Genomic DNA, 16,242 nt, shown 5'->3' with positions numbered 1-16,242 from the left:
ATATTGTGCAATCTTCTCCTGTCCATTGTGAGTCGAGGTGGTTCTCGTTTCCGACAGGTAATTATACTAATATTATAATAGTATTATTATTATTATTGTTATTAAACAAATATTATTTTGTGTACAACATGTAATTGTATATTACTTGTCTTGGTATGAAAGACATTCACATCTATATCTATTGAATGGAGGTAGTGGTGCTCGATCCATACCAGATCGTATGGCGACCGAGTAGGTAAATATATTTAAATGGTTTAGGAATTTGGTTTAATGTACTAGTATTAAATATATTGACGACCCACTATTTTTTTTGTTTTTCAGTGGATGAATAGGTGGATACATGCAACTCGTCCAATGATAGAACACAGGGATCCCAATGAATGGCTAACAGAAACATGTCAGACTATTAAGGAACTCATTCAGGATTGGAACAAAGTGTTAAACAATACGAATGAAGAGAATGAGTAGCAGATTTTATTTATTTTTGAACACTTTAAACAACTTGTTACGTTGTGCTTGACTCGTAAATAATTACTATTATACCCAACAGTAGGTTCAACAATATGAGACTTGTGCAACAATGCCTGGACTCAAAAATCCGATCCTGAGCTCTGCCTTCAAACCTGCAAAAAGGGACCCACCCTGGAGGTTTGGGTGGTATTTCCCCCTCCGAAGCTTAATTCAGATATCAGGAGTAGAAAAAGAACTTTTAGAGAGAGAAAGTAGAGAGAGAGAATTTATGGCAGAATAACAGTACTATGCTCTGAAAAACGTATCTTTCCCCTGATTTCAAGGACTATTTATAGTGTTTGAAATGACTGTTGTACCTTGATGTCACCCTAATTTGAGGACATCTGATTGGCTAAGAAATAATGCTATGACACGTGGCAATCATGAATTGGAGAGTACACATCATCCATTCTCAAAAGATGTCCTTTGCTTTTACTAGGCCTAAGTACAGATTGGGCCAAAAGAAGGGCTAATACAACTCCCTTTATTCAGAAAGATGTACTTTAAGCCATACAGTCACCTGGACCATGTACTTTACTGCAGGAGCAAGGTGCCATATGTAGGGTTACGATGGAGCCACGTGTCCCATATTCAACCGTTAATATTTTAGGCTACAACATTTGCCCCTTAATTTTTACCTTTTAGGCACCAAGACGGTTAAAATTCTCTTTTAACCGACGGGAGCTGCCCTATATTTTTTAAGATGAAATGGGTGCCATTTAGCCGGTCTCAACTGGTCAATCTTCAAGAGTTTTTGGCATGCAACGATTACTTTACTGGAGGGGGAGGTCACTTTTACCTCCCTATAAATATGTCCCTTTATCCTTTCTGAGATCATTTTAACATCCTTGAGAGAGCTTTTTTAGAGAAAGAGACTCTGCCAAATTTTTACTGAACTTTAGAGAGAAGAAGAGCCTTCGTCCAAGCTCTCGTTAAATTTCTTCAATCTGTCCGAGATCTTGCTAAGTTTCCTCCATCCGTCCAAGTAATTCCAACAGGTATTCCTTCTGCTAAATCTTATTTTTGTGCTTTTCCTTGTTCATGCTTTTAAAGAAAAAAATGGATTCGTCCTCTTCATTGAATATTCCCGGCCGCTCAAGGGTTGGTCTTGACCAGAACAAAGAGCCTTTCTTCCTCGGCACATTCTAGAGTTGGGCCTATCTTGGCCGGCCATGCATTTTATTATTTTTGGACAATGGACGACAAAGTCAGATGACCCAGTGTAAATGAAGTTTTGTAACAATGGATAATGCATTGGCTAAGTGACATTAAATGACATGGTTTGCTATGATGGTATATTAGCATAGAACTGTATTGATGCCTAAATTCACTAAAGCACCCAGTAAGACCTTTGAGTTTAACCTTGTATATCAACAGACGATGCACCTATGATTATTTCATTTGTTGACTTAAGCTATTGCATCTTGAGCTAATGCATGCATATGTTCAAACACACTAAGCGTCAATACGTACGATGACATGCATACATGCTTTTTAATGACGTATAACCTATGACATAACATCTGCATCATCACACAACAAGGTTACACATTTAAGGCTACCTGAAAAGAAACTTAATGATTACAAAAGAATGACTATTGTTATACTAAGATGTTGGGTAGGATTTGACGCCAAAATATCATGCTTTGAGATCTTGAGCGGCCTCATCGCCAGACTTCGTCCGATAACAATTTAGATGGCCATGTCGCCATAATCCTTTCTACGACATCGTCTTAAGTGGCCATGTCGCCGGAATTCATTCTTTGACATCGTTATGTCGCCCGAATTCTTTCTACGACATCGTCTTAAGTGGCCATGTCGCAGGAATTCTTTCTTTGACATCGTCTTCAGTGGCCATGTCGCCCGAATTCTTTCTACGACATCGTCTTAAGTGGCCATGTTGCCAGAATTATTTCTACGACATCGGAAGTGGCCATGCCGCCAAAATTCTTTCTACAACATCATAAGTGGCCAATGCCGCCAGAATTCTTTCTACGACATCGTAAGTGGCCATGTCGCCAGAATTATTTCTACGACATCTTAAGTGGCCATGTCGCCAAAATTTCCCCCTATGATATGTTATATGAAATATAATTTAACTTCACTCTATGTATTCATTCTAAGAGTCTTTTATTGGCCATGTCGCCACCAAACGTACGATGACAAAAGTCACCAACTGACAATCATGCCTCGCTAGTCAATGATGCGAAAGAACAATAGACATGACGTTCAAAGGCAAAGGCTATTTTCCTAATCTTCGGCATGCTTCAATTAGGAAAATGGGGGCTAACTGTTATAGTCAAAAATCTGCATGACATGATGTCAGACGAACAACATCTAGACAATAGATTAGTAACGTAATAACACTTGGAAAGACAGTTGAGTCAGTCTGCACAACAAATGAATGACGTCTAGATGACAGTTAATTATTCCGTCTGGACGACAGTTGAGTCTGTCTGGACGACGGATGAGTGACGTCTGGACGACAGATGAGTGATGCTTGGACGACGGACGAATGCCGCTTGGAACAGAGACGAGCGACGTCTGAACGACATATCATAAACGTCGTGACGACAAGAAAGTGACGTCGCGACGCAAGGTGAGTATTGTCGCGACGCCCGAAAGCCAGCAGTCGACGCCCATCAACATAACCAACTCAGAAGAAATCCCTAAATACTAGGAGGCGGTTACCAACATCAAATAGAGTCAAAAGTTGTTCCTATGTTTGTGGGATCCTTGTTTCCACTCACTTGACTATTCAAATAATACATGGCATAGAGGATTACTTGGCAACCAAGGTCAAAACAGTTAGAGAGAATCAAGGAGCCAATCAAGGACAGTTATAACTGATTTATACTCTATGTGACGCCAGCAATACTGACCGATGCGACGGATGCAGTCAACCAACGTGAAGGAGCAATAGACCAAACGAAGTTGTTGCAACCGTTCCTATAATCAAGGAAGCACTTACTACTGCCCTATAACGTGTCAAAGCAATATACATTACGTGGAGGAGTCTACAAACAACAAGAAGACTAAGTCATAAGTACAACCACTATGTCCTACATTGTAGGAGACACATGTCTCTTTAGTCAACCACTTGCAACCGCCTAAAGAGCTATAAAAGGAGAACACATCAGCGTTATTCAAGGGAGAGGAAGAGGAGACAACCTATAGAAAATACATCATCAAAGGCCATCCTTACTCAAATATTTTTCACTCCACGATCATCAAAAGTAATTGTGTTTTCTCAAAGATATACTTGTATAACTCTTCCCTTACAGTTTGTTTGGTAGAAGGAATTTGGAAGGAAAGGAAAGGAAGTGGAAGGAAATTTATTACTTTCCAATGTTTGGTTCATTAAAAAAAAATTAAGTGAAAGGAAATGGGAGAAATTGGAAGGAAAGATTCTTTAATAAAATTTCACTTTCCTTTCCTCCCAAAAGCGGGGGAATTTGGAAGGAAAGAGAAAATTTATACCAAACATGGGAAATTAAAGTTTTTTTCCTTTCTCTTCCATTCTTTTCCTTTCTCTTCCCTTCCTTTCTCTTCCCTTTCTTTCCTTTACTAAAAATGAACCAAACACACTGTTAGTCAAATACTTTAGATTATCAATGATTAACATCGTGTAAACATCCAATGTAGGTGTATTCAATGTGGCTTTAACGCCGGTATCATAGTGGATTGGTGGACATCCAAACCACCCGCGGTTTTTACCCAACTTCATTGGGGTTTTCCGCGTCACCATTTCTTGTCTTCCTTTTCTTTACTTTTCTCATTTGAATTTCGTCCTTTGTTTATCTTGTTTTAATCTAGTTATCGACGCCCCAACCGATGATCGTCCCTTGCGCGATTTTTGGCATAAACAATAAGCAACTTTGTGATTTTGAATTTCCTCACCAGATAATTCTACGTACTTAGCTACTCCAAGAATGCCTTTGCATTCATCTAAAGTGTTTATACCCAAAGCTTTCATGATGTCAACTGCGTCCCAACCTACCTTATGGTAGCATAAAGCAAGTGAAACACCAATTTGGTTCCATGCATTTATCATTTACAATATTTCTCATCCAAATTAGCAACACCATTGACCCAATCATGGTCATTTGGCTAAAATGTAAATGCTTGTTCCACATAATCTTGAATTCGAGTGTTCCGAGTGCTTTCGAGAAAGTGAAGACAGACAACGAATAAGGAGTTTACCCATGTTGACTGATCGTTACCACTTAAACATTTCATTGCATTAATGAGGGCTTTGGGTACTATTTCATTTGATGTATCTCCTCCCATATAACTAGACTTGACACCAAGTGATTCACTGTTAGCTATTTTATGTTTGGTCATATCCTTAAAATCAGTAAAACACCTCCACTTGTTTGCATTCTTGAATGCCAAACCATAAATATTACCCTTCCAAATGAGAATTGGCACTTGATATGTCAACCCCTTTTCTCCCTCATCAATGCTACCCTTCCATTTGGATTAAGTTTTAATATCATTTTTGAAATCAAAAACTCTATTTCTGTCTAATGGTTCATCATTAGAGAATTTTAAAATTAAAAGAGCAAAGTCTCTATCTTTAGGCCATTGATGTTCCTTCTTAGTACAAGGAGTATCAAAGACCAGCCCCATTTCTGAGAGTTTGGAGGCCCAAGGGCGAGCCTACATATTAGGGCCCTGATTAAGTCCAAGTTTTTTGAATGTTATATTTTTCGGTCTAGACCGAAAAATAAATAATTTTTTTGGTCCGAAATTTTTGAAAGAGACGTTAAAATAAGGATGTAAGTACTTGATCATTTAATATGTCAATCAGAAAACCAAAAAAGAAATTGAAAAGATGCACAATTAAATGATTAATAAAGAAATTACAAATAAAGTTGTTATTTTGCAAAACCCAAAAAAAGTTACAACCATCCATTAGAGAAAGACCAAAGGCGGAAAAATTTAACCTGGACCGAAATAAAGTGATAAAAAATAATTAAAATTTATATTCGATATTATCAAAATTTTATTAAAAAAAATTATGGATTAAGGGTATGTTCTTTTTAATTAATTTGCATTGCACCATTTTTAATAAAATATTATGAATTAATATAAACTTATTCAGAACAAAAAACAATATGGGTAAAATTAAACTTATCATTTTATTACTCCGATTCAATATGCAGTTCTACAATATACAAATATCAAAATTTTATATTAAATGAAAATACAAGTGGGAGTATAAGACTAAAAACTAAAGAAAAATTGAAATTTATATGCATTAACAACCTTTAAGGGTCTAAAACATGACATAAAAATAAAAACATATTTTCATGGACTAATCTATCTACTTCTATGGCCCAATCTATTTTCGAGTTCAGTCGTTCATTAAAATTAACCAGCAACAATCTGATTTCACAAAACTTATTCAAGTTTTCAGAAAAATTAAGTTGATTTAATGTATAATACTTAGTTACTATGAAAAAATACAGTGTGTCATTGAAATTCTCAAATAATTATAATCATTCTTAGTCGAAAAATGAAGTAATACAATTCAGAAATTGCAAAACTAAAAAAATCGAATAAAGAACAAAAATTGCAGAGAAAAGAGAGAAATTACCCAAAAACTTTGAGCGTTTGACATTGAATTGAAAAGCAAGTGGGAGAATTGAATAAGAAACTTAATTCGCAATAAGCTTAATTGTCGGCAGCATTTGCAGTTTTGCAGTGATCTTTTCTTTTCCATTTTTTTTCTATTTTTCCTTTTATTCACTTTTCCCTGTTATGAACCTCAAAAAAGAGTCTATCTTCAACTGGAATATCATTGGGTTTGAGTTGAGCCATTTTAACTGTAACAATGCAAACAAAAATAAATCTCAACTTTGAGTATAACTGAAAGGCTTATCGCGTACCTAACAAAAATAACCTAACTATTCCTCCTAACTAATGTAGTCGGGCAAGTAAGGATCGAATCCCAAGAGACTAACTGACTCAAAGTAGTTAAATTGACTCTAATTAATACTAAGCAAGTAATCAATATAAGTGGTGATGAACTAATCTAAATAACTAAAGCAAATGAGATTATCAAGAGTGAATCAAAGACTAAAGACATCTAGGTTTAAGTATCCCCACTAACACGAATTAATGCCACAAACAATCCCTTTTCCCTTAATTAACTAATAAATAACTCATAGGATAGACGCGCCCTAATAGTACTAAGGATTTCTTTCGATCAATCAATAGCTTCCCTAACACTGCAATTAGAGGTGATCATGGGCCGGGCCGGGCCGGGTTCGGGCCGGGCCGCGGCCAAAAAAATTTGCCCATTGGCCGGGTCGGGCCGGGCCGGGCCTAAATTCGGGCCGAATTTTTGTGTCCAAAGCCCGCTATTTCGGGCCGGGCTTAGCGGGCTTTTGCGGGCCAAAACGGGCCGGGCCAAAAAATAGACTAAAAAGTCGTTTTTAGCTTGCCCAAAGCCCGCCCAAAAACAAAAAAAAAATGACCGGGCCGGGCCCGGCCCGGCCCGCGGGCCGAAAAATTCTGCCCAAACCCGGCCCAAAAACGGGCCGGGCCGGGCCGGGCCAGCGGGCCGGGCCATGTTTGATCACCTCTAACTGCAATCATGCCTATTTTCATGGAGTCATGCAAATTAGGGACTTTAGACATAGCATCCTAACATCCTAATAAATTCCATCAACTACTTTCGTGATGATTTCCTTTATCTTAAATTAGGGTTCTAGATTCGATTAAGATTCAACTTTCGTTGCAAAAATAATCACATTCAATATATACTATTTCTAGTCATAAATTGATAATTAAAACCAACCCTAAAATAAATGAATCATAAATTAATTAAAGTTTGGGAATTGGGAATTAAACAAGCATCAATTCATATTAGGGTTCAACCTAACCCTAGAATAGAAAACTACTCACACATGATGATTGAATAAATAAAATAAATATTAAAAGAAAGCATGATTAACAATAATAATAAATAGAATAGAGAAGAGAAAATAATACTTGAATTAATTGATGAAATTGCAAACTTGAATGTCGAAAACAAGAACTTGAGGAAATAATGGAGGAGAGCGTGATGAAAACGTGGAAAACCAAAAGCAAAACAAAACTCCCGTGATATCTCCCTCAAAGGAATCCCTCAAAACCAAAAATCTATCTTTTTTCCCTAATACTCGTGGCCTTCTCTTTTCTTACAAGATAAGGAAGATCCAATTAAATCATTAAGGAAATCGTGCAGCCCGCGCGCGTAGGAATTTTCAGCAAAACTGGGCCAACTTGCAAGGCCCATATCTCTTAGAATATAACTCGCCTTGGGCCGTATAGCCTATCGTTGGAAAGCTCTTCAAGCCTACTTTCCAATGCCTTTGGAATCAGACAAATATCAGCATCAAGTCGGAAGTTATGGATAAAAGAGTGAGCATGACTCGATTTTCGCAATTATCTCAATGAATTCCAACTCCAATTGAGCTCCAATTTGCACTCAAATACATCCAAAGTGATCCTTATCAATGTAGCTTGCCTCCATTTGATCCTAAGTACTCAAGCTTGTCTAATAATGCTCCAATTATGTTCTTGATATCTGAAATTCATCAAGGAATATCAAAAACACACAAGAGGAGTAATATTTCGCAAATTAAGTAAAAGTGTGCAATTATGAACTAAAATACACCTAAATGTTCCTAGAATGCAACCTAAATGCAACTAAAACCTATATAAAAATATGACACATCAAACTCTCCCAAGCTAAACCATTGCTTGTCCTCAAGCAATTAGACGTAGACATTGGAAAAGCAAGACAACCTACAATATGAGACTATGATAGGGCCAAGCACACAACCGAAAACACAAGAGATACAATTACTACACGAACCAAGCATCGAAACATTCTCAAGCAAAGCCGCATAGCATGTCATGTAATGCAATCAACTCTCCTAGCATACCACATACCATCTCCCCCAAGCTAGACTTAACCAAACCTGAGAGACCTCGCTTTAGTCATGTGCACTCGTACTCTCATGTGTTTATGGCATAATCAATGTCACTCAACCTAAACCATGTCGACTCAAATGAAGCATTTACTCTTTAACTTTGACTATCGACTCACTTTCCACTCGAAATTATAATGCAAAATGATCATGAGGACTTTCAAGGGTTGTAACGGGGCTGAGGTTATGGGTAGGAGATATATTTGGAAATGTGGTGTTAAAAGCCAACTAATGGAGAAAACAACATTTAAACGTCTATGGTCATTAGATGCAAACGTCACAAAAACTTCTACTAGAAGTTCAACATCACATTCCATTAAATTAACATAGTACCCATCTTTATCAACTCCAACCAATTTCATTGACCTTTTATTCGATCCTTTCATCTTTTTTTCAATTCTTTTTTTTTTTTTTTAGAATCATTTTTCACAACTTCTTCATCATTCTTTTCATTTTGCACTTTCACAATATTTCAAGCAATTTTCTTTCAACATATTTCCTTCCAATAATTACCACAAAACCACAAACTCAACCTCAAAACATAAACTTTGATGCTACTCCACTTAGCAAGGCTTAGGTAGAGAAATCATAAAAGGCTTAAGGCTTGTAATGTAGGTATTAGTTCATAATAAGGTCAGGAAAGGCTCAGCGGGGCTAGAGAAAGGACAATATATGTGAAAAGAATTTTCTCTGGAAGTTCAGAACACTGAAAAGAACGCCTCAATCATATCCAAATGCTTATAGAGTCAAGTATCAAAGAGTGCCAAGTCAAAGTCAAAATCCATGCAACAAATGAGGAACTAATCACACATGAAAGAACATAACTGACATAGATATATCAGTTTATAGGCACAAAAGCTCACGTGGGTTAAGGTGTCTAAACAGTAAGGTTAAATCAAGCCAGAGAGAGATCAACCAATCTTACCACAAGCAATCAATCACGATACAATCATGCTATGAAGAATCATGAACGAGATGAATTACGCGTAAGAGTATAGTAAGGATATCAACAAGGTTCTCGAATGGTGCTAGCAATAGTCACATAGATGCAACTAAGATGAGATGAAACCTAATATGCTGATGCAGCTAAGAAAGCAGTACAATATTTTTCGTTACACGTAAACTCCCACTCCTAGTAAGTGGTACAAACCGTGCAACATCCTATGAAAGCAAGAAAACCTACACTAGAAAGCGATATAAGATAGAATATACCTCCCCCACGCTAAAATCTTGCAATGTCCACAGTGCAATAGTAAGGCACAAGAAGAAAGGGGAGAGGTACTCACAAGATCTCACCGAGGAGGGAGAGATGGGGGATTAGGGAACCTTCCCGATTGCATCCAAGTGCTTAAGCATGTCCTTCTGCTCGTTGACTCTTAGAAGTAAGATCATTTTTCATAGAAACAAATGTGACCTTAAAAGTGGAGCTTGTAGGCACGTTCTTTTGTCGAGCATTTAAAGTGCGTGTCATTAAAATAAAAATAAGACACTACCAAATCTCAGTGTCAAACAAGGGCAAGTGGAATAGTCAAAGTCATGAACACCGATGCTATCCGTGTCAATGTAAAACAGTACCCACACCCAATATCTTCGATCAAAATCAAAACACTCGAAACAAGTCAGTCACCAATACATATCGAAATAGTCGGAAATTACGCAAAATTTTCTTTCGCGCCAAATAGGCCAGCCATAAAACAAAACCCATAGTATTTGGTGTCGAATTGCTGCCAAGCAGTGCGAATTAAGGGTCGAACTACGGTCCATGCAGCAAGAGGATTTACGTCAGTCAATTCAAGCATAAGAACCCCAAACCATGAAATTCGCAGCAAATTATTCATGAAAATAGTCAAGTGTCGAGTCGAAGTGGATGAAATTTGCAGCAATTCATCATATTTCAAGAAAAACCAATGCAAGAGAGGATGGAAGAACAGCGAATTTAATGACAAATTACCGCCATAACAACCGAACATTGATGGAAAACGAACCCAGTAGTAAAATTGCGAACAAGAACAGGAGGGAATTTCACCACCGATTTCAATGGAGTTCGAAGTCCACCGTCGTTTCTTGTTTCAGTAGGTTTCTCTCTCTTCGAATTTTGTTGCGGTTTCGTTGTTTTGTGTCGCTGCGGTTGGGGTCGTCGAATTGCAGGGGTGGAGGTTTTTTTGTTTTTTTTTTTTTTTTGTTTTTAAACAAAAATTGAGCCGCAAGGTGGCTGTGGTGGCTGTTATATACCGCAGCGATGTCGCGGACTAGTCTGCTTGGGTAACGCCTCTTTCACACTCTTTCTATTGATGTTTCTCATCCTCAGGTGTGGGGCCTCAGGTTGGCCGTGGCAAATTTCGGGTCGCCGCGGGGTGGCTGCGGACTAGTCTGTGGCTTCTCTCTTTTTTTCTTCCTTTTTTTTTTTTTTGATGTACACAAGACCGCAAGTGGCTTGTGGTAGGCGGCTGAAATCCTCGTGATACTTGTGGAGCTCACTGTGAAACAAAAAAAATTCCAAAGATGTTGGTGAGTTAGCTGCTATTTTCATGATTCCACCTGCAATACGTTACATGTAAATGCATTAATAGACAAATAGGTGGAAAAGTCAATATACTTGACTCACTAGAAATCACCATGGAGCCACTAATTTATTTCACCTAACTAAAAGCCTACAAAACTAAAGCTACAACTAAGGATTAGAATAGCTAGTGGAATGGAACTAATTGTATTATTTATTTATTTTATTTTTATTTTTTTTTTGTTTTTTTTTTTTTTTTTTTTGTTTTTGTTTTTTTTTTGAAAAGAAAGAAATAGAAAAATAGTAATAAAAGAGATGAAGGAGAAAACTTGGGTTGCCTCCCAAGAAGCGCTAGTTTAAGGTCATCTAGCTTGACCACCTCTTTGTTCAGTTTGAATGAGGGTCGGAAAGGGTAAAAACCGCCTTCCCTTCAATAGGTTCATCTTCTCGGTAGTGCTTGAGACGTTGTCCATTTATCTTAAAAGAGCCAGTTGCTTCACTCCAAATTTCAACCGAGTCATACAGAAAGACCTTAAGGATTTTGAATGGACCAGACCTCCTTAAGCGAAGCTTACCAGGGAATAACTTCATTCGAGAGTTGAATAGTGAAACTAACTCTCCTTCATGAAATCCTCGCCGCATGATATGCTTGTCAAGCCACCTTTTCCTTCGTTTTTTGTACAACCTTGAGTTTTCATAAACCTTTAACTCTACCTCAGGAAACATAGTACTCTCCTTAGATTCTTCGTGTGTCAACACCTCCTTGATAGGCTCAATACTAGGTAATGAATGTGGTTCCTCTAAGAGCCTCTTGTACTCCCTAGTTTCCCGATCCTCTTCATCAGCACTTCCCATGAGGGCGGTTTGCAGTGAATCATTAAGCTGTAGACTAGCAGCTTTTACCTCTATCGCCTCATCTAGAGCATCCACTCTATAGATAGTCTCTCCCATATAAGGAGCTTCCACGGAGTTTGTGAGATTGTACTCCATCTTCTCAGTACCTACTTCAAAGGTAATCTTTCCATTCTTCATGTAATTGATGGCTCCAGCAGTGGCCAGGAAAGGTCTCCCCAGAATGATAGGGACCTGCGCATCTTCCTCCATTTCCATTACTACAAAGTCACATGGAATGAAAAACTTCCCAACACGGAGGGGAACATCTTCCAGGATACCAAGTGGATACTTGACAGTTCTATCTGCTAATTGTAGGGAATACGTGTGGGTTTTGGTCACCCATTTGAAGCTTCTTGCATATAGACAAAGGCATTAGACTAACACTTGCGCCGAGATCGCAAAGTGCCTTTTTTATTTCGATATCTCCTAGCTTCACAGGAATAGAGTAGCTACCCGGATCTCCTAACTTCTTGGGAAGTTTATTCTGCAAAATAGCACTACATTCTGCTGTAAGTGAAACAGTTGCATTTTTCTCGATCTTCCGCTTGTTTGAGAGCATGTCTTTCAGAAATTTTGCATAAGATGGCATCTCAGAGATAGCCTCCAAGAATGGTATGTTTATGTGCAACTTCTTCAGTATATCAAGGAACTTCCCATATTTCTTCTCTAATTTTGCACGGGCCAACCTTTGTGGGAATGGAACTGGTGGCGTGTAAGGCCGAATAGGGGTAGGAGTAGGTTCCTTCTTGTCTTCTTCGACAATCTCATTCTCTACCACTTTCTTAGTTTGAACTGTCTCTTCCACAGTTCTTTTTGATGCCTCCTTCAAAGGATGATCTTGTGGCTCTTTTCCGTTCCTCAAAATCACAGCATTGATTTGAGCCTTAGGTGGTTGTTCACTATTACCTGGAAAATGACCAGGAGCTTTTGATAATTGGCCCACCTGATGTGCAAGTTGGCTTATTTGACTTTCCAAGAGCTTGTTCTGAGCTTGAATTTGTTGAATTGCGTTATCAGTCTTCTCATTTTGCTTACCCTGTTGAGCCATGAAGTTGGTTTGTTGGGCTAAAAGGTTCTCCATCATAATCTCCAAGTTGCTTTTCTGTTGAATTGGAGGAGGTTGCTGATTAACACCTTGATTGACATGAGGATTGAATGGTGCTCTAGCTTGAAAACCTGGTGGTGCATTAAAGTTGTTGCGAGGTGGAGGAGGTGGATTGAGTTGTGCTTGAGTGTTCTTGTATGAGAACGCAGGATTATGCTTCCATCCTTCATTGTACGTGTTAGAATAAGGATCATATGGCTGCTTTGGATTGGAGTTATAAAGAGCATTGGCTTGCTCAATTGTCATCCTATCATTGTTGATTTGACATTCAGTAGCAGCATGTCCTTGTACTCCACACATCTGACATGAGACCATCATAGATGAACCAGCTTGGAGTCGATCAAACTTGTGAGAAAGTGCCTGCACAGTATTAGTCAAAGTGGTTAGCGCATCAACATCATATTTACCTCCCTTCTTAGCACGATTACGACCATTTGGATGGTAGTTGTCATTGGCCGCCATCTTCTCAATCAACTCCTTTGCTTCCGCGGGGTTCTTAGTCATAAGGGAACCGCCTGAAGCAGCATCAATGTAGATACGAAACTCATGTGTCAAACCATTGTAGAAAGTCTGTATCAACATCCATTCAGGAATCCCGTGATGAGGACATTGTCTTTGCAAACGTAGAAACCTTCTCCATGCTTCATACAATGATTCGTCGTCATGTTGCTCAAAGGTTGCTAACTCGTTCCTCAGCTTCGCAGTCTTTTCTTGCCCCAAAAATTTCACCAAGAATGCTTTGGCAAGTTTCCCCATGTATCAAACGTTCCGACACCTTCATCTCTCAACCACTCTTTGCCTATCTCGAAGAGAGAAAGGAAAAAGGCGTAGTCGAATAGCATCCTCACTGACGTTGTTGATTTTCACTGTGTCGCATTTCTCCAAGAAACTAGCAATGTGACTCACAGGGCATTCATTGGGTAACCCTGCAAATGAATCATTGGAGATGAACTGGATGAATTGAGGCTTAAGTTCAAAATTTGCAGCATTGACGGCAGGTCGAACAATGCTCGATAATGCACCAGTTGTAGTATCTGGTACACCATACTCCCAAAGAGTTTTAGTTGCTTCTTCACCCATTGCTTGATTCTTATTCTTAAGTCTTCTCTTTGTACTTCCTTGCTTGCGTGCAGTGGCTTCGATTTCAAGATCTAGAGGAATCAAATTCTGTGGACCTCTACGTCGAGTTTGCATGCAACAAAGAAAGAACTAAAAAACAAAAGATCAAATAAACAAGAAATGATAGCCGAAGCAGCAAACTAAAAGAAAAACTTAGCAAAAATAAAATCAAAAATAACTAATTTAAATACCGTTAGTCCCCGGCAACGGCGCCAAAATTTGAAAGGCTTATCGCGTACCTAACAAAAATAACCTAACTATTCCTCCTAACTAATGTAGTCGGGCAAGTAAGGATCGAATCCCAAGAGACTAACTGACTCAAAGTAGTTAAATTGACTCTAATTAATACTAAGAAAGTAATCAATATAAGTGTGATGAACTAATCTAAATAACTAAAGCAAATGAGATTATCAAGAGTGAATCAAAGACTAAAGACATCTAGGTTTAAGTATCCCCACTAACACGAATTAATGCCACAAACAATCCCTTTTCCCTTAATTAACTAATAAATAACTCATAGGATAGACGCGCCCTAATATACTAAGGATTTCTTTCGATCAATCAATAGCTTCCCTAACACTGCAATCATGCCTATTTTCATGGAGTCATGCAAATTAGGGACTTTAGACATAGCATCCTAACATCCTAATAAATTCCATCAACTACTTTCGTGATGATTTCCTTTATCTTAAATTAGGGTTCTAGATTCGATTAAGATTCAACTTTCGTTGCAAAAATAATCACATTCAATATTATATTTCTAGTCATAAATTGATAATTAAAACCAACCCTAAAATAAATGAATCATAAATTAATTAAAGTTTGGGAATTGGGAATTAAACAAGCATCAATTCATATTAGGGTTCAACCTAACCCTAGAATAGAAAACTACTCACACATGATGATTGAATAAATAAAATAAATATTAAAAGAAAGCATGATTAACAATAATAATAAATAGAATAGAGAAGAGAAAATAATACTTGAATTAATTGATGAAATTGCAAACTTGAATGTCGAAAACAAGAACTTGAGGAAATAATGGAGGAGAGCGTGATGAAAACGTGGAAAACCAAAAGCAAAACAAAACTCCCGTGATATCTCCCTCAAAGGAATCCCTCAAAACCAAAAATCTATCTTTTTTCCCTAATACTCGTGGCCTTCTCTTTTCTTACAAGATAAGGAAGATCCAATTAAATCATTAAGGAAATCGTGCAGCCCGCGCGCGTAGGAATTTTCAGCAAAACTGGGCCAACTTGCAAGGCCCATATCTCTTAGAATATAACTCGCCTTGGGCCGTATAGCCTATCGTTGGAAAGCTCTTCAAGCCTACTTTCCAATGCCTTTGGAATCAGACATATATCAGCATCAAGTCGGAAGTTATGGATAAAAGAGTGAGCATGACTCGATTTTCGCAATTATCTCAATGAATTCCAACTCCAATTGAGCTCCAATTTGCACTCAAATACATCCAAAGTGATCCTTATCAATGTAGCTTGCCTCCATTTGATCCTAAGTACTCAAGCTTGTCTAATAATGCTCCAATTATGTTCTTGATATCTGAAATTCATCAAGGAATACCAAAAACACACAAGAGGAGTAATATTTCGCAAATTAAGTAAAAGTGTGCAATTATGAACTAAAATACACCTAAATGTTCCTAGAATGCAACCTAAATGCAACTAAAACCTATATAAAAATATGACACATCAATAACAAAGAACTAATTTTCAAAATTTTGACATTTCTACTTTTAACTTATTAATGCTGTTTATTAGGAGTATTTAACTACTAAAAAAAGGAAAAAAAATAGAAAAGAATATGTAGAAGTAGCCGTGCTTCCACAAAATGAAGATTGGAGAAAATCAGTTGAACAAGTTGAATCTTCTCAAAGATGACTATCTTTTTTGTAGTGAGTAGTATAAATGTGGTAAACTAGTAGTGTGAGAAGAGGAAGACAAGAAAAGATGGCAGTAGGAGAAGAGGAAGGCAAGAAAAATGTCGGCAGGAGAAGAGGAAGCAAGAAAAGATGTCTGAAAGAACAAGTGCTTTAATTTGCTTTTGTTAAAATTAGGCCTGTCAATCAGGTCGGGTTGGGTCGGGTTCGTGTTCGGGTCAAGTAAAATCGG

General features: G+C 37.8%; 1 protein-coding gene and 1 non-coding gene across 2 annotated transcripts; one reads left to right on the top strand and one right to left on the bottom strand.

The window, feature by feature from the left end:
- Positions 1 to 12,187: 12,187 nt before the first annotated feature.
- LOC125494853 (uncharacterized) lies at positions 12,188 to 13,750 on the bottom strand. The gene has a single exon (XM_048638692.2). The coding sequence runs from the start codon at positions 13,748 to 13,750 to the stop codon at positions 12,188 to 12,190; it is 1,563 nt and encodes a 520-aa protein (XP_048494649.2).
- Positions 13,587 to 13,693, top strand: LOC125495296 (small nucleolar RNA R71). Its single transcript, XR_007271936.1, has one exon. It is a non-coding gene; the product is annotated as a small nucleolar RNA R71 (small nucleolar RNA).
- Positions 13,751 to 16,242: the final 2,492 nt, after the last annotated feature.

The sequence above is a fragment of the Beta vulgaris genome, chromosome 2 (assembly GCF_026745355.1).
Source record: "Beta vulgaris subsp. vulgaris cultivar EL10 chromosome 2, EL10.2, whole genome shotgun sequence".
NCBI classification, from domain to species: Eukaryota; Viridiplantae; Streptophyta; class Magnoliopsida; order Caryophyllales; family Amaranthaceae; genus Beta; species Beta vulgaris.
This window is presented reverse-complemented; position numbering and strand designations above follow the sequence as displayed.